General features: G+C 36.3%; 4 protein-coding genes across 5 annotated transcripts; 2 read left to right on the top strand and 2 right to left on the bottom strand.

The window, feature by feature from the left end:
- The first annotated feature begins 176 nt into the window (after positions 1 to 176).
- LOC136205606 (uncharacterized) lies at positions 177 to 2,234 on the top strand. Its single transcript, XM_065996270.1, has 2 exons — positions 177 to 362; positions 1,223 to 2,234. Exon 2 carries the CDS (start codon positions 1,239 to 1,241, stop codon positions 2,232 to 2,234), a length of 996 nt encoding a protein of 331 aa, XP_065852342.1. The 5' UTR covers positions 177 to 362; positions 1,223 to 1,238.
- On the bottom strand, positions 2,159 to 7,199 carry LOC136205598 (pentatricopeptide repeat-containing protein At2g35130). 2 transcript variants are annotated; one of them, XM_065996259.1, is made up of 9 exons: positions 7,025 to 7,174; positions 6,747 to 6,937; positions 5,657 to 5,892; positions 5,228 to 5,477; positions 4,733 to 4,878; positions 4,351 to 4,556; positions 4,087 to 4,211; positions 3,312 to 3,838; positions 2,159 to 2,503 (listed from the first exon to the last, which is right to left on the bottom strand). In XM_065996259.1, coding segments are annotated over exons 1-9 (1,692 nt in total). In that variant the 5' UTR covers positions 7,027 to 7,174; the 3' UTR covers positions 2,159 to 2,494. The 2 variants fall into 2 exon arrangements, with proteins under 2 accessions (XP_065852331.1, XP_065852332.1); XM_065996260.1 differs by lacking the exon at positions 2,159 to 2,503 and having other exon boundaries at positions 3,177 to 3,838; positions 7,025 to 7,199.
- Positions 7,200 to 9,375: 2,176 nt separating this feature from the next.
- Positions 9,376 to 19,167, top strand: LOC136206212 (uncharacterized protein At4g19900). The gene is made up of 5 exons (XM_065997175.1): positions 9,376 to 10,924; positions 11,007 to 11,156; positions 15,670 to 15,804; positions 16,909 to 17,103; positions 18,528 to 19,167. Exons 1-5 carry the CDS (start codon positions 9,468 to 9,470, stop codon positions 18,712 to 18,714), a joined length of 2,124 nt encoding a protein of 707 aa, XP_065853247.1. The 5' UTR covers positions 9,376 to 9,467; the 3' UTR covers positions 18,715 to 19,167.
- Positions 19,168 to 19,798: 631 nt separating this feature from the next.
- On the bottom strand, positions 19,799 to 20,830 carry LOC136206218 (protein EXORDIUM-like 7). The gene has a single exon (XM_065997185.1). It carries the CDS (start codon positions 20,791 to 20,793, stop codon positions 19,804 to 19,806), a length of 990 nt encoding a protein of 329 aa, XP_065853257.1. The 5' UTR covers positions 20,794 to 20,830; the 3' UTR covers positions 19,799 to 19,803.
- Positions 20,831 to 22,118: the final 1,288 nt, after the last annotated feature.

Genomic DNA, 22,118 nt, shown 5'->3' with positions numbered 1-22,118 from the left:
CATATCCAAAGTCTAAATGACAAGATTCATGCTCGAAAAAACAATTTGATGAATTATTTTTCAAATTTGGTCAATTTGACAATCTTAGAATTAAAATTGATCTGAACTGTCAATACTAGAGATAAAATTGATCTCACGATTGACGTGGCAAACACTGGGAAGGAGATGCTTCTTTCTATTTCCCTCTTCTCGATTTTGTAATTCCCGCTTCTTCTCAATTTGCTTGTTTTTCTTTCTCCTCACCTTATCTCTCGACGACTCAACCATCCTTTAAGTCCCGATTACTTCTCCCTCCTCTGCCGCTGCATCAGAGTCGCTGCTCCATTGGAGGAGATCGGATAAGCTGTTCTGGAGCCCCACTGGTCAGATACTCCGAATCTCTCTTTTCTTCTGGGAATTAAAATTTCTGAATAATGTTATGTTTTCTTATGCAATTATATTTGTCTTAGAATCGAGATAGTGTCCGTTAGCTTTATACCCCTCGTTATTCAACTTGAACAATTTGAAAAATGAATCTGGGATTCCTTTTCTCCAACTGGCTAACGTGAATTGTTTCTTTGGGTAAAGACACAATTTAAGTCAAAGTTCTGTGTATAGGAAAATGACACTGATATAAATGAATTTAGGGAGTTTCCTTTTATGATATGAATTATGTGTTTGAGAATTCGAGATTTTATTAGTATGCATATGAAATTTTGATATTATATAGGCTTAACACATTAGGATTTCTATATTTGTTAAACTTTGGCCTTGTGAAATTTGTTTAAAATGTCTCATTTAACTCTAAGTCCACTTGCTAGAACAATGAGAGATTTGGACAAAGTAAAACTTATATCATTTTAAGCAATTTCAAGAGTTTAATAGATTATTGTAACCATTTAGATCATTGTAAACAAATTTAGGAATTAATGAGACATCTCCAAACTTTAGAGGTTCAATCAAATAATCTGAACGGGTATAAGGTTCCATGATGCATAAAGCATATTATATGTTTCTTATGTTGATTTATAAACCAAGTCCTCCATTGATCAAACAAAGGGAATATTGGATTGTTGAAACAACTTAAGGGTTTTGCCTAGTTTTGTGTTTTTATTTTTATTTTGATTTAATAAGTTATAGTTGTTATGTTCATGAATTCTGGTTGTGTATTGATTTGCATCTACTTCTATAAGTTTAGTTTTCTTCTGTTATTACGTGCAACTCACACTATGTTTTATTGTAGATCATTAGCATCATCAATGTCAAAATCGATTGTTATGGAACTCAACAAAGACTTCAAGTTGAATGGGGATAACTACAAGATATGGAGCACGAAAGTCCAGTACTTACTTGAAGAGCAAGAGGTTTTTGATTCTTTGAGTTCCATTATGGCTAAACCCGAGGAAGGGACTACATCCCAATATAGAAAGGATCTAGAAGCCTATATGGCTTGGAGGAAGAAGAACTCCACTGCTCGCATCGTCCTGCTAAGTGCGATGGATGATGATATTACTAAACAATTCAACATGTATGAGAATGCAATGGATATATGGACCGCATTGAAGCACAAGTTTGGAAGTGTGTCTCTAACAAAACTCCGTGCCCTAGCTTTCAAATTCGATACTTATAAGATGTCTTACGATCATACCATGAAGATCCATTTAAGAGAAATGTCTAGCATGATCAGTGAGCTTACTGAAGCTGGTCAAAAAATGACTGAAGAGCAGAAAATCCAAGCTGTTATTCGTTCTTTACGAGAGAGTTGGGACCACATGAGGATGCACCTAATCCAAACCGAAAGTATAAGGACTTTCGAGGATGTTGCTCGCCATCTAGAGTTAGAAGAGGATCGCCTTACATCCATCAAGAATAATGTTGAGGCACATTTCATTGGAAAAACATCAGTTGAAAATAGATCCAACAAGCGTAAATGCTTCAATGAGCAGGCTCAAGAGCCTAAAAAGCCAAAGCAGGGGCAGGAAGGGGACAAACTGTCTACTTACGACCATTTTGATCTTAGTGAGAGAAGTGGTATGCCTGGTATACAGATTTTTGCTAAGACCCGTGATCGCCAGACCATCTCCTTGCATGTTGAGAGCAGTGACACTATTGGAAATCTGAAGGCCAAAATCCAGGCTATAGGGGGCATACCCCCATACAAGAGGCTGATGTTTTGTTCATTCGAGCTCATGGATGATGAAAAGACTTTAGCGGAGTGCTGCATTCAAGTATGGTCTACAATTCATATGTGGTAAATAATATGTTAATTATAGTTTACAACGTTTAGTAGTTGAAATGGTTTTGGTAGGTACAATTAAGGACGTCATATTAGCTTCCAAACCTCATCAATTAACATTGGTTGATAGTATGGAGTTAATCTTATTGACAAGTGTTTTCAATATTGGTCTGGGAAATCTGAATCTTCTCAGACGTAGGATTGATGAAATGATTATAGGAGAGAAATCTTGTCGGCATCCATTAGCTGGCTGTAGACTTGGAGAGAAATCTCAGTCCTTTATCGAATCTAAAAAATACAAATAGTTAATTATCAAATTGAGTTATTATATTGCAATCGTGTTATGTGATCTATATAGTCTACATGATAATATAGTGATATAAATAACAAGGAAATGTGAATTGTGTCAAACGTGTTATCTTTGAAAATGGTGTTGTCTTTTCAGGGTTTGATAGTCCAAGTACACTTAAATATTGTCACTTTTTTGTATTTGGATCAACACACATTTTGTTTGTTGATTTGGCAATTTTGTACTTTCAACACCCTCATTTGCAAGTTTGTCAGACTTCAAAATTGACATGTTCCTTGACTCAAACAGACCATGTTCGTAAATGAGGGTGTTGAGTGTTCAAAATTGAATAATATATATGTTCAATGGCTCTCTAATTAAGAATTCGGATAACCAAATGACAAAAAGCAACACATTTGTTTAAAAAACAGTAACAAGTTTGTGTATAATTATATATTTGAAGTGCCCTAAACTTTTAATAAAATGTTGGCCTCCGTTAATTTCTACCGTCATATTGATAATATTCGTAATTATATCCACCAAATAATATCTTATCGTTTAAAGTGATTTGCACTTTAACTTGTCTAAATTACCATTTTGCTCTACCACGTAAGAATTAGAGGATTAATCGTCCACTTTAAGTAAGTTCAAAAAGCTAATGACACATTATCGAGTTTCGAGATTTTGTTGCATCATCTTATTGATACTTTTGTTGTTAATTTGTACAAGCTAGATAAGCAAGAATCAAACAGGCAGAAAAGAATCATCAAAATTCTTAGTATGCATAGTTCTAATAACATTAGTAACCTGCTCAATTTGATCTTGGCTTGAACATGCTGATAAAAGCACTTTTGCAGTTCTTCCATCTGGATGACAACCAGCATCAATCATTTCTTCAAATATTTCCAAACATCTCATATACAATTTCTTCCTGGAGTATGCTCCTAACCTTGAAGTCCAAGTCACTACATCCGCTTTCAAGTTCTTGCTCGGAAGTGATTGAAATAGCCCTTCCATTTTCTCGAAAAACCCTCCCCGTCCGTATATATTGATCAAGATGTTGTATGTGCTGATATCGGTTGCATACGGTCCCTTCTCCATTGTACTTAAGACCTCCTCCATCTTTTCATATTGGCCTAATCTTCCATATAGGTTCAACATACTGTTGAGAACAAAAGTATCCGGTTCAAGCCCTGATTCGTGCAGTTCGTTCACTATGTGTTCGCATTTAGCTACATTTCCAGCTTTTGAGTAGGCAGATAGAAGCAGCATATGCGATTTCATTGTTGGGGTAATTCCGAGTCGTTTCATCTCTTCGAATACAGCTTGTGCATCTGAAACGGTGTTCAAAGAATAAATCTAACCTACATTAGATAGATGGATAACACGTAATATATCAGAACGCACTCGGACTATCCTCTTCGAATTTATCCTATTATTTCACGCATTTCTTACGATGACTGTTGCATGAAATTTGGTAAGTGAACCGGTTAATCAGGTGACTGCTCTCCTAACTAGAGTTCGTTGTATACACTAGTAATCAAACTCGAGACAGATATAAACAGTTGATCAAGTATCTTACCATCTTGAAGACCAGCTCGCCCATAGGCATCAACCATTATGTTATACGAAGCTCGATCGGGTTCACAACCCATATGTTGCATCAATGAAAATATCTCAGCAGCTCCAAATGGAAAACCTGCACGGCTGCAAAAACAATATAGTCAAGCGACAACATTTGCATATAGGCAAAAATCTGATTGCTCTTGCTGAATTTTGCAAGAAGCAATACATTTTACGGGTTGTGATTATTCGTTCGAGCTAGAATTTTATCTTGTTTACTTACCTATATGCCTCTATGATTGCATTATAAGCATAAACATCAGGTTCGTAGCCGTCTTCTTGCAGCAGCTCGAAAATTTCCTCAGCCTTCTCACAAAGTCCTTCGCGAGCAAATGCATTCATAAGAGCGGTGTACGTGCAGATATTCGGCTTAATCTTTTGACTTCTCATTTCATTAAACAACTTCAAGGCCATGTAAGATCGACTTTCCTGCACGCATCAAATGATTGTACCTTTGAATTTCAGACAGAAGGTCAATGGAAGTTGTCTGACTATCATCCTCTTCGCTTACGAAACATGTCTATATGCTTCTCATACGAGGTCTCGACCACATATTTAGGACAAAAATTTGCTCTTGCCATAGAAGGATGACCAAGCTTAATTACCTTCCCATGTAAGTTGATCAATAAAGTGTAAGTATCAGTAGATGGTGGGCAGCAATTTCGTTTCATTCGATGAAAGATCTCGACTGCTCTTCGATAGTTTCCACCCTTCATTAACCCATCAATATAGGCATTGTAGACAACTGCACCTGCACCGAAACAAGGGTCCAAGCAAATTCACATCTTCACTAGCCAAACATACACTTAACAAAAGGCGTTCGCCTAAGCGCCCAGGTGAGATAAACCACTAGGACACACAGACGGATAAGGCACGAGTTCACCTCAGAATTCTCTATGACCAACACCTAACTAAACTATTATAAACTGGGTTGAAAACATCGTGAGACGGTTCGGTCCATATCTGGATAAACTACACCACATCAACTAGTTCAGAATCAGCAGTAATTTGTTTCTCATTGGGGATTCTACTTCCCTAAGATTAGAACTCATTGAACAAATGTGCTGTAAGTCAAAGTGAAACAAAAAATGAGAACATACTTGGGGGAAGGCCGTATTTTCGCATCTCGGCAAAGACGGCTTCAGCTTTATCTAGCAGTCCAGAGATGCAGTAAGCTTTAAGAAGGAGTGCATATGTGTCTTCAGTAGGAACACATCTGGCTTCAAGAAGTTCAAAGTACAAAGATTCAGCCTTCTTAAACTGTAATTTTTGCCCATAAGAATCTATAAGTAAATTGAATATCATCACATCTGACTTGAAGCAGCTCCTATACTGTATCCATTCACATATCTGCAGATTTTTCAAACAAGAACATCAGAAAGATACAACCTCGCAACATCACTCTACATTAATGTTACAGGGATCATAATGTCAAGAAATAAAGTCCAGGGACCATAATGTTAGTAGCGCTTCGGGTCGAGAAATAAAGTTCAGGGACCATAATGTCAGAAAGCAAATGAAATTCGTACCAACAAAAGTTGATCCCATAGTTTATTCATTCTGAGTTTAACAGCAACATTGATAAGATCATCCCAGATTTCATGAGTGGCAGGAAGTGAATCAAGAGCAGCCCAAACTGTATTAGAATCCACTTCTTCTTTTTGTATGAAGTCTAGAATCTCCTGAGCAGTAGAACTCAGCACTGGGAATATTCCATCAACAAATCCAGATCCATATTTCCATCCTTGTCCTCTTAAAGATCCACCTGCACAATTAACATCCTCGTAGCTATTTTAGAAGGTAAATCAGTTAACATCTACCGGCAACAACAAACAGCAACAACTGAACAAACACGCACTAACAGTAACAAATTGCATTTTAGTTCATCACACAAAAAAAACAGAAGAAATTTTGGTACTGAAAGTTGCTTATACCTATTTTGAAAGAAAAACCAGCTAACATTTACTATCAACAGCAAACAGTAAACAACCAACAACAGCTGAACAAACAGAGCCTAACACTAAACAAATTGCATTTTAGATTATTACATTCCTCTAGGAAAAACAGAAAATAAAATTTGATAATGAACTTTGATTGTGCACATTCAGTCTCTTTACTTTAGGTAATTTATTAATTTCATCCTTAACTTCAATATTCAGTTCCTGAATTTGGATTCAATTCATCAATTTAGTGGTAGTAACTATTATTTTAGCAATGCTTCTTCAAAATTGACAAATTGCATCAAGTTCCATGGTTAAATGACACAGTTTTGTCTACCACTCATGAGGACTCCTTGAAAGTTAATGGGACAAAATATCAATTTGGCCCTTCAACTTGATTTGTAATTCAATTTAATCCAAAATAAACTTTTTTTAGTACCAATGTTAACAAATTCATATGTCAAAAAGCCACCAATCATATGTTTACACAGTGAACTTTGGACTATTTTAACAAAAATGTTCATTTTAAACCAAATTAATCCTGAAAAACAAGTTTAAGAGGCAAACTGCCTCTTTATCCAGGGTTTTCTATGATGTGTTGAGGACCAAATTGACAAATTAAGCAAAGTAAAGTGACCGATATTTGAATTTTCACTAGTCCTGTATAATGTATCCGTACATCGTTTTCTGGACAACTTCTTGCGTTTAAAGCTTCGCCATCTGCCATGTTTGTCGATAAAAAGAGCGTCTGGTTTGTACTTTTCAACAGTTCCGCCATTGGAGGTGTTTGCTTTGCATCTCAGGTAAGTTTTACAGCTTCTTCTTGGCTCTATAAATATGAGATGATTCACTTTGCATAAAACAATCAACCTGTAAACAATTGATGGAAGAGATTAAAATTAGAAAATCAAAAGCCGAAATGCACAAGGAAATGAATAGAATAGGGTTTGGACTTACATGAACGAATTAAATGAGGATGGTTTATTTTGAAATTTAAAGAGTGTAGTTCTTGAATGTTGAAATCGCAGAGATAAATAAAACAGAGAACAAATGGAAAAAGATATTTTTTGAGTTTTGAAAGTTTTTTTTTTTTTCTGGATAATGAAGTCATGGGTGAAAACTGAAGACAGCTCGGGACCAAACTACCTATCTGTTTTTTTCTTTCAGTTGTAAAATATCTTCAATTATTATTTAACAATGGAGACTATTTTTAAATTATATTTCTTATCAATTATTATCAATAGAAAGCTACGTGGCGTGTGAATTTATTCTGAAACTCTTGAAGTTTCAGCAAGCGAGCCATACCCGATGTGGCTCTCTCATAATGTCATGTGAGTTTGTATCCATCACCTCTTTCCTTCAGCACCTTGCGCACACGACGTATGGCTGAAGTGACACGCTGTGTGAGCTCCCCTTCACCCTTGCCTCGATCTACACAAGGAGATGTCATCATCATTTTCTCATTCTTTAAAAGAGTTGGACCCCAATTTGTTCTTAGTAAACTCAAGGGATGCATCCGGTTTGTACGGGCTTAAATCACATATGTTGAAGGACAGTGATATATTACCTAGCCAATTCGGAACAACGGTATGATAAGCATTGCCATTGACCCCCTTAGTTACTTACTTTATATGGACCATACTTCCTTGATCGGAATTTGCTACTTGGTGTACTAACGAATCTATTCTTGCTTAGATATACCATCACCTAATCCCCGACTTCAAACTGAATGTGCATTCGGCGCACGTTTACCTTTGCCTTCAACTTCTTGTCCCTCTCTTCAAAAGTTTCCTTCGTCTTTTGATGCATATGTTGATATTCCTTAGCAAGCTTGTGAGCGGTCACATTCCCTTTGTCTCTTTTCGGGAGATCTACAATGTCCAGAGTATGATTGAGAGTCTTCGTATATACCATCTCGAAAGGCGACTCCCCCGTTCCCAAATGTGCGGCTGCATTGTATGCGAACTTCGCTTGGGCCAATACCAAGTCACACATCCTTGGTTTATCGTACATTTGCTCCTCAAGAGGTTTCTTAAGTTCTGGTTTACCACCACAATTTGTGGGTTGGTTTGAGGATAACCTAAATTTCAAGGTGATGTCAAATAGAGCCACAAAGTACGTCGAAAATGGCTTAGAAATTTTGTATTCCTATCTGACACAATGGTCTTCAGTACACCATGCAACCTTATCACTTCTTGGAAGAGAGTTTAGCAATTGTCGAGGCATTGATAGTCTTCCTAGACGAGATGAAGTTGTCATCTTGGAGAATCGGTATAATGATGGAATGCAATGTCCCTTTGTGTCTTTGGTAACCCCAACACAAAGTTAATCGATAAATTGAATCTTAATTAATAAAAATAAAATAGTTTAACCGTATAATCCAATGGTTGAAGAACAAAAAGTTGAGGTTCAAATCTCAAATTTTACATCTAAAAAATAATAATATTTTTTAATATATAAAGAGTTATGACGGGTAACATGTGGATATTTCCATTAACATAATAAGTAATGATTTTGATCTCATGGTTGTATGTTTGAAGTCTTCGCAATAAAAATAAAAGGGTTAAGGTGCAAAAATACCCCTAATATTTTGGGTTAGGAACAATTTTACCCCTAACATCTAAAATGGTGCAATTTTACCCCTAACATTTGTAGCCAAGAGCAATTTTATCCCTAACGTTTGTAATTTGGGTCTATTTCAGACACTATTATAAAATACAGATATTTTTGTTCATTATTTTGCACCAATTGCATACCAATTCATTCTAAAAAAAAGATTTCATGTTTTTTGCAATTTAATAATAGAAATTTGAGATTAATATTTATAAATTCGGTGAATTTTTTGATTTTTTTTTGTCTAATTCGTACAAGAAAAACAATATATTTTTTATATTTTTATTTTTTTCCACATCCTAACATATGTTTATGATTTGTTACTGATAAAATGACGCACATGTGAAATGTAGATAATAAGATTTATGACCGAGAATATAGTTTGCTGAATTATTTCTGAAATTGACCCAATTTATTAACGTTAGGGATAAAATTGCTCTTGACTACAAATGTTAGGGGTAAAATTGCATCATTTTAGACGTTAGGGGTAAAATTGCTCCTGACCCGAAACGTTAGGGGTATTTTTGCACCTTTAATCCAAAATAAAATAATAACCCAAAAAGTTAAGGCATAATTAAATTTAAATATTTCCAAAAAGAATAAAAAAAATTAAAAAGTAAAGTCTATTTTTTTTTCCTGAAGGGTAAAAGTAAATCCAGTGTGAAGTGTAAAACTTTAACGCTGAAACCCAAACACTTCGTCACTGTAAAAAATGTAACAGCTTCATACATGCTTCAAAATTCATAATCGCCACTTTTCCCGGCGATTATTTTCCCGTTCTGACTCAATGCTCCGCTCTCTCCGGTCCCGTCGCCGGCCCTGTTACGGATCACAATTGTGCGCTGTCATTTCCGCTCTACTTCTTCTCTTATCAGTATCTCTGCTTTATGGCCGCCTCTCTTCCTCTAATCAAAATCACAATCATCAACCCTATCTAGTTAGACATGATGCAGATTCAGCCACCATTCTCCACCAAAATCCCCTTCTCTCCGATTCCGAGGACAGCCAAACCGGCGACGTGACTGACAAGATCGACGAGCTCGACAACTTCGAAGAAGAAAAGGAAATGGCGGGTTTCAGAAATGACGATGATGAGTCAGCAGAAGGAGACATAGACAATGGCCAAGCTCAAATTATGAGAAAAATTTCTTCCTCCGGGTATTATATGGATCCTTTAACTGGATCCATTCGTAGAGCTCTGAATAAACGCTCAATTGAAGAGTGGGATTATGATTCCAATTCGTTTAGTTTAGGATTGGGCATAGAAGATCAAAGTAATGTAGCTTTTGGGAGCGACGATATTCCTATAGATGAGGATGTGAGGAGGAAAGTGATCGAGGTTGAGGGGATTGAAGATGCCTTATTGTTAAAGGTTGGAAAACGAGTTTCGCCATTGAGAAAAGGATGGGGGGACTGGTTTGATAAGAAAGGCGATTTCTTGAGGAGAGATAGAATGTTCAAGTCAAATTTAGAAGTGTTGAATCCTTTGAGTAATGCTCTTTTGCAGGATCCCGACGGGGTTGGTGTTACTGGGCTTACTAGAGGGGATAAGGCTGTGCAGAAACTGTTATTTAACGAGTTTAAGAGAACTCCATTTGTTGTTAAGAAGCCCACTAGGGTTTTGAAGATGAGTGGTGAGGATGCTATTGAAGAAAATAGTCATGAGGCCAGAATCAGTGACAATGGTAATGGCAGAAGAAGAGAGAGTGGGGTTGATTCTGGGATCAAGATAACGGAGAGGAGAATTTTTGATGAGAATGTGGGCACTGGATCTCATAGTGAGAGAAATAGTCTCACTTCTGGAGAGAAAGGAAATGTATTGATTGAGGATGAAAAGAGTAGTGCAGTTCAAAGGGACAATTCAATTAACAAAGCTACTGAGAGTATAATAGATACCACTGGGGTTGAACTAAGTCAAATGGCTGGTGTGGAAAACAGGGAGTCTGAAGTACAGCAGAGGAAGTCCGAGGAGGCGAATTACATATACGCAGATGGGAAAAGATGGGGTTATTTTCCTGGTTTGCATCCCCATTTATCGTTTTCAGATTTTGTGGATTCTTTTTTTAGGAAGGGGAGGTGTGGCATGAGGGTATTCATGGTATGGAATTCTCCACCTTGGATGTATACTGTTAGACAGCAGAGGGGGCTTGAGAGTCTGCTATTGCACCACAAAGATGCTTGTGTTGTGATACTATCTGAAACAATTGAGTTGGACTTTTTTGCCAACAGCTTTGTAAAAGATGGGTAAGCGCTCAAACTGTGCCTTTTGATATACTTTATTGATCAGTAATCTGAATTGTTGTTCAATGCCATTCTTTCTCTGTAGTTACAAAGTTGCTGTTGCCATGCCAAATCTTGATGAATTGCTTAAGGATACACCAGCATCTGTATTTGCTGATGTTTGGTCTCATTGGAGAAAGACAAAATTATATTCTACACACTATAGTGAGCTTGTGCGGCTAGCTGCTCTCTACAAGTGAGTTTGTTCATTCTGTTAACCTTATTCTTTTGCATCATTGCATGGTTTAATTTCTAAGGCTATTTAGTATTTCCCCCTTTAGAGATTTCCTAAAAGAATGGCGAAGGATAATATGCTATACTAGATGTATATGCCTAAAATTAGCAGGATTCTTCCTCTTTTTTTTTTTTCCAACTGAGTAAGAAAGAATGCGGATAATAGATTTGAAATAGGAAGTTATGCTGACAACTAAGTATATGTTGAATTGTATATTAAGCAAATCATGGACTGAAACATGGTCTGATTTTCCTAATTAATACGTAGTATATATTTCATTGGGAAGAGGATAAGTGTTGTGATAAAATATTCATGTTCAAGTTTTCATCTTAGAAAGGGGATAGTGTGAGTATCTAGTCATAGTAAAGAATTACCGGATGGCAGTCTGTCTTATTTGTGTTTTATGGAGATTTAATGGAGAATAAACTTTAACTTATGGTGAACCTTAACTATTTTCCATAAATCGACATTATGTACCATGTATTAAGGTCGTTGCTTGTGTAATGTTACGGAAAGATATCGAGTTCAACATGTGAATCTTAAGAAGAACAACTGTTATTCTTGATTTGAAATGAATAACTATCTAAATCTAAACAACTAATTGAAATAATATTCCTAGTCATAATAGGAAAAAAGAGACATACGAATGAATAACCATCTAAATCCAAACAATTAACTGAAAAAGTTAACATGTAACTTGCTAATTTGGAAGGAAGATAGTTAGGACAAGTAATTTCTGTATAACATTTTGTATAGCTTTTTTTTATTTCATTTTGATTTTTGGAAAATCCCAAAAACATATTTGTCAAAGGCACAAGATGCTAAGGGGTCTTGGGCCTAGATGTATGGCATAGGCGCATGCATATTAATAGTATAAGAGAACTAAATTATATAATAAGAACACTATTATCTACGTTGCTCCCTTTAGACTATTAGACACACCCAAGAGCAACGAACAGTTAAAAGCATTTTCTTTGTATTTTCCCTAACACAAAATCTGGCCTCAAATAGTCACTAAGATTATCTATTTCAAATTACAATCTCTATGAAAGTCTCAAGATATCTAAAGATTGTTGTTTTAAAGAGCAAAGTATAATATCATAGTGTGCATTCATGTGATGGAAAGTTTGCAGCAAGCATATAAACTCAACTTACAATATCGTACAATAAAAATCAAAACTTTAAACCTCTATCAACCACACTTATAACATCCACAATCTAAATTAAATTGCAATATGCAACTTTATTTATATCAGAAAACTCTTTTGATCTTTGCAAAGTAGACCAACCCTCAAAGTCATAATCTTGAATCCCCATCACATTAAACTATAGTTTCACTGCCCAAAATTTATTCGTAACAACATTAGTATTCCTAGTTGTAGATTGAAAAATATTATTCTTCTTTGAACTCATAGGGGCCATTTTCTTCTTCTTTTGGATGGGGTGTGATTGAAGTAGGGTCTTGTATAAAGATTTTTCAAATTCCACCTTCATCTTTCCCTTGGCATTTATCTTTTACACTCTCCTCTCTCTCTCTTAGAATAACTTTTTGTTTTCCCTTTCGGTTTTAGAGGAGACAAACACTTCATTGTAATTGCTTACCGGATTATTGCTTCAAAAGTCTCTCTTTCCAGTTTCCAGCACTTGAATGGTGCCCTTTCTATCAGTTGAATGTGCTCTTTCTATCAGTTCTATTTCCAATAACAAAGTCAGATCGTTGTATCTAACCAACTGAAAGGATTCACTGTAGAATACCGAGGCTAAGGTCTTGAAAACTAGCAAGATACCTAAAATTTCTTTTTTTCCACAGCTAGGTGAGACTCTTTAGGACAAGCTTGGGACCTTACACATACACTTGAAATGAATGTTTTTCACTCTACTAGTAAGATACATGTGAATGTTTTTCACTCTACTATTAAGTGGTGGAAACTGCAAGGGGAGAATCATCAAAAATTTGTGGATGAGATGGCCAAAAAAGATATTTGGACTTATAATATGGATTTAGATGTAGATTCGATATGGACTAAGATGGAGCATAGTATAAGGGAAGTAGCGAAGGAAGTTCTAGGGGAATCTAAAGGTAGCATGCCACCGGGTAAGGACACATCTTGGTGGACAGAAGAAGTACGACAAGCAGTAAAGAGTAAGCGAGAATCCTATAAAATATTGGGGAAATGTAGGAGTGACGAGAACTACGAAAAATACAAAGAGGCTAAAAGGGAAGTAAAGAAGGTCATACGAGATGCTAGAGCAAAGGTGAATCGGGATTTGTATACAAGATTGGATACGAAAGAAGGGGAAAGAGACATATATAGAATTGCTCGGATGAGAGATAAGAAGACGCGAGATCTCGGAAAAGTTAAATGTGTGAAGGATGTGGACCAGAAAGTCCTAGTTGGAGATAAGGATATCAAGGAACGATGGAGGTCCTATTTTGATGACTTATTTAATGGAGATCGCAGACAAGATGTTGGAGATATAAGTATCCATCACGATATGATAAATTATGAATGTCTGCGGAGAATTTAAAAGGGTGAAGTCAAAATGGCATTAAGTAAGATGAAGTTGAAGAAAGCAGTAGGACCGGATGGCATCCGTATTGAGATTTGGAGATGTTTGGGAGAAAGAGGAATCGAATGGTTGACGACGTTCTTCAACAAAATTTGGAGAAACAATAAGATGCCAACAGAATGGAGGAAAAGTATCTTAATCCCTTTGTATAAGAACAAAGGCGATGTCCAAGATTGTGCCAACTATCGGGGAATCAAATTAATGAGTCACACTATGAAACTTTGGGAGCGAGTGATCGAACAAATGCTAAGGAGGACGGTGAAGATCTCGGAAAACCAGTTTGGCTTTATGCCGGGAAGATCAACTATGGAAGCCATCCATCTAATGCGACAATTAATGGAGCACTATCGAAATAAGAAGAAAGACTTGCATATGGTTTTCATTGACTTGGAGAAAGCATATGATAAGGTACCAAGGGAAGTACTTTGGTGGGCCTTGATAAGGAAAGGCATTTCGCGGAAATATATTGACATCATAAAGGACATGTATGAGGGAGCATGCACGAGTGTACGTACTAGTGTTGGGAAGACTGAAGAGTTCCCTATTACGATTGGAGTGCATCAAGGTTCCGCACTAAGCCCATTTCTTTTTGTCATCGTTATGGATGAACTAACAAGTTCACTCCAAGATGGTATACCATGGTGCATGTTGTTTGCAGATGATATTGTGTTGGTTGATGAGACGAAAGAAGGAGTGGAGAGGAAGTTGGAACTATGGAGACAAACTTTAGAATCTAGAGGCTTTAAGTTGAGCCGAAGTAAGACGGAATATTTGGAGTGTAGGGAGGCAGGGACAATCACCCTAGATGGGAGAGTTGTTCAGGCCTCGGATTGCTTCCGGTATTTAGGATCTATTATCCAAACGGATGGAGAAGTAGATGGAGATGTTGCTCATAGGATTAAAGCTGGTTGGTCGAAGTGGAAGAGTGCTACGTGTTTCCTTTGTGACCCCGACATGCCTAATAGATTGAAGGGAAAATTCTACCGGACGGCAATTAGACCAGCATTGTTATATGGTACGGAGTGGTGGGCAGTGAAACACTGCCACATCCATAAGATGTCGGTGGCGGAGATGCGTATGTTGAGATGGATGTATGGTCATACGAGAAAGGATCGGGTGAGTAATGAAATAATTAGGACAAAAGTAGGGTCACATCTATTGAGAATAAAATGAGAGAAACCCGACTAAGGTGGTTTGGCCATGTGAGACGTAGAGCGCTTGATGCGCCAGTTAGGAGAACCGAAGAGTGGCAAAGGGATGTAGTGGTGAGGGGTAGGGGAAGACCTAAGCAAACTTGGAGGAGGGTGATCGAGAGTGATATGAGTTTACTGGGAATTGAGGAAAATATGGTAGTGGATAGGACGGAGTGTAGGGAGCGAATTTGTGTCGCTGACACGACTTGATTTCACGGTTTTATATGATGGTTCATGTTAGCCGACCCCGAATCATTTCGGGACTAAGGCTTTGTTGTTGTTGTTGTTGTCGATGTGCTCATTGGAGTGTAAATGCTTTTCACATTATCCAAGTTGAATTCTTTAACTCTCTAACATACTTGAATTGGTTGATGAAGATTCTGATTTCGCTTTATTTAATTTGAAGAGAAAGGAAAAGTGTAAGCTATAGAAAGTGCCTAGTATCATATGTATCATATTTTACAACTACTCCATGTCGATATGGTACTTTTTAGCATTAGCCTCCAAACCACTTCAACAGAAATCCTCTGTAAAAGTGGATTCTCCTTTATAACAAATGAAAGCAATTGTGGTACTCAATAGATAATATGTTCAAATGTTTACTTGATAATACTAAATCCTTTTATTATTTTAAATAAATTTAATTGCATAGATTTTTTTTTCAACTTTTAATTACGTTTGCTATGTTATTTATTAGTTTCATTATGCAGATATGGCGGTATCTACCTTGATTCCGACATCATCGTTCTTAATTCATTGTCTTCACTTAACAATACTGTTGCTTTGGAGGGTGAGCTCACCAGAAGTTCTTTGAATGGGGCTGTGATGGCATTTACAAAGAATAGGTACTTTTTGGTACATTCTTTCATTTCTTATGGGAAATCATGTAACTGCATGGAAAATGTTGAATTAGACTTGGACATAATGTCATTCAAATTTAAGCCTACTTACTTCATAATGGGGTTCGTCCTCGATAGAGAACTGGTTGATTTTTCAAAGTTATTCTTTTTGTGTGTGTGTATCTTGTTTTCCCTTTCCCTTTCCCTTCCCCCTTCTCCGGATTCTTTGTCATCATCACTTATGTTGCAAAGGAGTAATTGAAAAGGGGGAAACTTTTAACCTATTTATTGCACCTTTCTTCTCAACCAATAAAAAATGATAACCGAATTTTCTTACCAAGGATCATAATCGTTTTATTTATAATTCTAAAAGAGTAATAGGAACATGTTAACCATAGCAATTTGGAAGTGACTTCTACATCCTCGCTCCATTTTCTTTTTCCAGCCTTGAATCTTGATTCTCAGTATTATCCATATTTTATTTGAATCCTTGTTAAAGTGTTTACAATATAGTTATGATTGTTTCACCTTTCTAAAATGGGATAAGGGCCAAATTTGATCCTAACGTTTTCAGAGAGAAGTGTAGATTTGGCCTAACTTACGAAATGGTGCAAATTTGATCCTAATGTTTCCAAGCAACATCAATTTTTCCCTTACCTTATTTAACCTTTCAAACATCAATTATATCTATAAGATATGTAGCGTGTTACTGATATAGCTACAAATAACTAACCAAAATATACTAAACGTCAAATAACGGTCAAACCGGTCCATTCAAAATTTGTATTAGATAGGGTAAAATTGATCTTGCTTGGAAACGTTAGGGTTAATTTTGTACAATTTCATATTTTAGGGCCAAATCTGCACTCTTCCAAAAACGTTAGGGTCAAATTTGGCCCTTACCCTTCAAAAATTGCTTTAAGTGGGAAGGAATGTGAGGATAGGCAAGATGATTAGAAAATCTGGAGAACATTTGAAGAAACCTGAAGTTTTTCTGCTTTTTTTCCTTTCCTTTTTGTTTGTAAAACTTCAGCGTGAAGGTGGAACACATCAAACAAATATCTATCTTTGATTAACTGTTCTTATTTGTTTGTCCTTCTTGCTGTGCAGTCTGTTCATAATGGAGTGCTTGAAGGAGTTCTACATGACATATGATGATACTCGTTTGAGATGGAATGGAGCTGACCTTTTGACAAGAGTTGCAAGAAAATTTCTGGCTAAAAAGAGTAAATATTGGAAACAGCAGGAGTTAAAATTACTACCCTCTTACATTTTCTTCCCAATTGGTTCACAGGATATTACAAGGTATCCTCCAAAGCTTTCTATTTCTTCAGAAGAAAACAAAAACCATAGTATTTTTTTAAGCATGTGGGGTTGAAACGGTCTGGAACGTAGGAGTAAAGCTTTAGCTCAGTTTTGCAGACCCTAATAAAAAGCAACGTCCGCATTGTGCTTTTCTGCAAGTCTGACAAATCGTTATTTCTTGGGAGCACCTGCCAGAAACTCTAGGTTTAGGGTCAGATTTTCTTAAATTTAGGTAAACAGTCAAATGGGTTAAGAAGAAAAACTTAGCACAAAAAGCCATCACAATAGATGGACATGAAGAGTATAATTAGTACTTGTCTGTTAATTGTCTGACTCGCTGTTGCAAAAACAAAAAGATAATGCAACATATGGACTTATTATAATTGCAGGTAGGGTAAGGATAATAATGGGGAAAAGTAGATATCGGCTCATTTTTTCTGTTGCAAAATTTATTGTCATACCATTAAATGAAGGGATAAGATTCAAACTTAGCCCTATGGTTATTGGGGAAGAACCGATTTAGAGACTATGTATAAAATCACAGTGTTAGCACTAATGTTCTGTGGATGGAGTAGACTCCATTAATGGTAAATCTAACAGAAGCCCATTTTCCGTTAATTTGGTTCCATGTTTGTGCCGCCTAAGCTCCAATGACATCCACATGGAACCAAATGTTAGTGCTAAATTTGCACAGTTTCATATGTGGAGTCTAAATCCGTTCTTGCCCAATAATCATAGGGCCAAATTTTTTACTTTATCCCTTAAATGAACTGTAAGTTCGTGCAGGACAGGTCCAGAAGCCTAATGACAGATTGTGCAATTGTGTTTTCAAGTTTTATGTTGGAAAATTTGGCATTATATACAACAACAACAACAAAGCCTTAGTCCCGAAATGATTCGGGATCGGCTAACATGAACCATCATATAAAACCGTGAAATCAAGTCGTGTCAGTGACACAAATTCGCTCCCTCCACTCCGTCCTATCCACTACCATATTTTCCTCAATTCAAAATTTGGCATTATATGAAAAGGAAAATTTTAATCACTAGAATTTGGGGTATTAAGTGCTACATTATTTTATAAATTGCAGAAAATAATTTCAAACTAAATAAGAGATTGTCCTTGTGAGGATATGTTAGAAAACAAAGGAACAGAATCAGTAGCAGAAAGTTCTCACTCATCAATTCTGTGATTCATACCTGTGCTTATATATGCAAGTCTTCTAACATAGAAAGATGTTAAATAGTTAATGGAACGCTAGAACTTATTTAAATAATGTGATCAATAGCGACAAGTTGGTCCTATTCGGGTGTAAATAATCAGACTATGACATAACAGCTACTTAAGTTCTTAATGTCTGTTTCTTTTCAAAAAGAAGTTCTTAATGTCTGTCTGTGACTTGATATATTTCAATTGCAAACAGTTATTTCACTGCACCAGCAACAGAGAGTGAAAAAGCTTATCAAGATGCTCTTTTCGATAAGATTCTGAAGGAGTCATTGACGTTTCATTTCTGGAGCAGCTTGACATCTGGACTCATTCCAGAGCCTGGTAGCCTTGTGGCTCGGCTCATCAACAGTTACTGCATCCGGTGCTTTGATGTATTGTGATTTTCACATAACTTGTCAGTGTTATGAAAAGTCTGCTAGCTCGAAGGCGTGAATATCCTGATATATCCAAGCCGAGATCTAAGTCTTTGGTGCTGAAGAATGGAACATGGCTCTGTGGTGTCACTGTACAGTTTTTTTTTTTTTGGTAGCAAAATGCCAATTAGGTAAGGAATCTAAGAAAGAGAAAATGTGTACATTGTTTAATTCCTTAAATGCCTGTGATGGATGCGTTGATGTATAGAAGTTGGCTCTGCTATTTGCAACCAACTTTATTGTTCTCATCATTTTTCTTCATTTTCCCTTGTTGACGAGCAGGGAAGTTGTATTATTTCGGACAAGAAAATACCATTTAAATTTGATGACATGATAGGATCACGATTTAGAAAGATAATCTGTTTAACACGATTTTTACTTCTGTTGCATTTATATCATATATAACCGTTTATCTTATAAGCATATATGATTATGACACTATAGCCTATTTTGACATCTCTTCTCTTCATAGAGGTATTTTCTTCCAAGTTCTGTTGGCACATAGATTTCAATGTTTTTTTTCTTATAACTTTTTCCATCATCCTATGCTTTTACCTTTTTAGGGGTAAAGGTAAAAATGTTGCAGAAAAGTTCAATTTATGGTCAATTGTGGGTCCAATATTACCAAAAAGAGCTCATTGTACCTTTCACTAACCAATTTTTACTAAACTAAAATTGTAATGTAACAACCAGTTTCATCAAATAAAATAAAATAAATTTAACATCCAGAATTTATAACTTCTGTAAAAAGTTGTGAGATAGTTTGAAAAGTAAAAGTTATTGTGGCTCTAAAAATACCAATTTTATTGGCTCATGAAATGCATAATTTTAACTAAATATCTACCAAAATTACCAACCCGTCATAACCGTTACTGAATTTTCAACAAAATTCCTTAAAAAACGGATATTTTGCTCTAAAATTTCAACTATCGAGACAAAATTGCACTCTTTTATATGTTCGCCCCGAATAACATCGGGAAGCAAAATTAAATCATACCTAGTAAAGAAATCACAGAAAATCATGATATGTGATTATGATTAACATTGAAATTAAGATTAATCCAATGCATTAGGTCCAAAGCATCTTCTTTTGACAGGATTCCATACCCATTGAACCAAGAACTTCCTACCCTTTACACCATTCAAATTATACCCATTTCCCCAATTATCTTTATTGACATTCCCAAGATACCCTCCTCCAGCACCAGTCCCATAAACACCTAAACACAAATCAGCAATCTCAGTAGGAGAAGTTGGATCATCACCAGCATACCAAGCATTAACAAGTGGATTACTTGCAACTTCTGCTAACTCATGAGCTATAACACTAACCATTCCATCTACACCGGCATCTCCATTTGGTGGTTTCATCAGATTCCCCCCTCGGTTCGGGGGCCGGCCGGAGTACTTAGGCCAAGCAAAAGGGTATGCACATTGCCCTGGACATTGAGTTCCACTATATCCAACCCAAGCATAAGGCACAGTTGCACCAACTATCTCTGGAAATGTGAAGTAATGAAACCCACAAACAGCTCTACAAAAGTCTTGAACTTGAACATCACCTGAACTCAGGACTAAGTATAAACCATTGCGTGGATTAAGCGGTAAAGTACGCCTCGAATTGGAGTAGATTGAAGTTCTGATTACAGATTGAATTGCTATCCTGGTTAGGTAAGAACCATGTGAGTATTTTGAATCATGATATTCTCCTGAAAGGAGAATGTTTGAGGTTATGTTTGAGCCTGTTTGATCGGTGTAAAGGCGGACGGTTCGCCACCAATCTGGAACTGAGGGGTAAGGGGAGGAGGGAGAAGAGAGGGAGAAGATGAAATCTTTGATGGTGTTTTGGTGGTTATGGTTCCAATGGCCATACCAGATGATGTATAAGTTGATTGTAGGAGATGATAAAACAGGACCCATATGGTATTGAAGATCAACTAAATCTGATGAACCTTCATAGTTGAATAGCTTGGTTTGTGTTGAAGGGATGGAAGAAAAGGAGAGGAGGAAAAAAGAGAGCAAGATGAGGAAATGGGGTTTCTGCATTTTGTTTTTGTGTTGAAGAAGTTAAGAAAAAGGGATGGAATAAATAGGAATGGAGGGTTTGGTGGGTAGGAATTATGATTCTTCTCTTAAAATACAGATCGATCCACGAACTTTAGAGATGTTTTATTAGCCTCCCGAACTTACTTAATGTGTAGCAGAGTTCACATGAACCCGTTAGATCTGGACTTATTAAATTTAAGCCGTAGGGTCCATTTATTTTACCTACTGTTTGATGTTTGATGTTTCTTGTTACGGTTTGCTGTTTGATGTTTCATGTTTGCTGTTTGAAAATGTTGCATTTCCAAAAAGCATGGATTCTCTGCTTTTATAAAAAGCTGATTTTCAGCTACAAAAGCCAAATAGAGGGTATCTAACCAAACATATAAAACTTTCATTTTCAAAGTGAAAAGGCAAACATGAGGTAAAAAATGAGCAACTAAACACTCCCTTAGTATGCTTTGAATCTCCACATTCTAATAACCCTAGATCTAACCATGAATAACTAAATACCAGTACATGGTCATTAAAGTCCATATGATCAAAATCGATGACATCATTAACCATTTATCGCTACGTGGCGAAGTAAAAGTATATTTGGACAAGTTGAAATACGCAGCGACGGATTTAGAGGGGGGGCACAGGGGCAACTGAATGTCCTTCCGGCCCTATCCCGTAGTTCTACAACTGTTAAAAGGACACTTTGCCGTTTTGTCGGGTGTTTTGTCATCTTTCGAACTTGCTTAAAGTGATATATGTTAAAATGATATAGTTTTTAAGACATTTGTAAAGAAAATTTTAGTAAGAATCTGAAATTTTGAATTTGCTACTAGAAACGTGTATTACTTTACCAAGTCGAGGGAGTCAATAAGTCTCTTTAAACAAGTCCAGACACTAATAGACCTCTTCAAAAAATTTAAGGGTTAATAGGACACTTTAAATAAGTTTAGAGAACTTATGCGATATTTTCAAAATTGAGGGGGCTAAACAACTTTTGGATAAAATTTAGGGAGGTTGATGTAATAAGTCATGTTCACATGCATAATAATTCCCATCTCCATCATTGTTAACTTTTGATGATAACTACATAGCTCATGGCCCTTCTTGTTTCTTATTCTGTTCTTTAATTCCCTTTTCATAATTACATATTTCAATTTGGTGTACCTTAATTAGTATACCTTTGTTCAGCTTCTTTAGATATTTGTGCTTAAATCAAAGGGTAAATTACACTCGCCACACTTTAATTTTGCTTTTACTTTCTTTATAGTCATTATACTTCAAAATCGGGTATTAATGCTTTATTTGTTTGTTGGAAAATATTGTGTAAA

The sequence above is a fragment of the Euphorbia lathyris genome, chromosome 9 (assembly GCF_963576675.1).
Source record: "Euphorbia lathyris chromosome 9, ddEupLath1.1, whole genome shotgun sequence".
Lineage (NCBI taxonomy): Eukaryota > Viridiplantae > Streptophyta > Magnoliopsida > Malpighiales > Euphorbiaceae > Euphorbia > Euphorbia lathyris.
Note: the sequence above shows the minus strand (reverse complement) of the source record. Positions and strands in the feature narration are given on the sequence as shown.

Coding starts and splice junctions, on each gene's coding strand:
- LOC136205606 (XM_065996270.1), top strand. CDS start 1,239: ATGTCAAAATCGATTGTTATGGAACTCAACAAAGACTTCAAGTTGAAT.
- LOC136206218 (XM_065997185.1), bottom strand. CDS start 20,793: ATGCAGAAACCCCATTTCCTCATCTTGCTCTCTTTTTTCCTCCTCTCC.
- LOC136205598 (XM_065996260.1), bottom strand. Junction 5,478..5,656: donor TATGGGATCAACTTTTGTTG/GTACGAATTTCA, acceptor AAAAATCTGCAG/ATATGTGAATGGATACAGTA. Junction 4,879..5,227: donor AAAATACGGCCTTCCCCCAA/GTATGTTCTCAT, acceptor GTTTCGGTGCAG/GTGCAGTTGTCTACAATGCC.
- LOC136206212 (XM_065997175.1), top strand. CDS start 9,468: ATGCTCCGCTCTCTCCGGTCCCGTCGCCGGCCCTGTTACGGATCACAA. Junction 10,925..11,006: donor AACAGCTTTGTAAAAGATGG/GTAAGCGCTCAA, acceptor CTTTCTCTGTAG/TTACAAAGTTGCTGTTGCCA. Junction 17,104..18,527: donor GGTTCACAGGATATTACAAG/GTATCCTCCAAA, acceptor AATTGCAAACAG/TTATTTCACTGCACCAGCAA.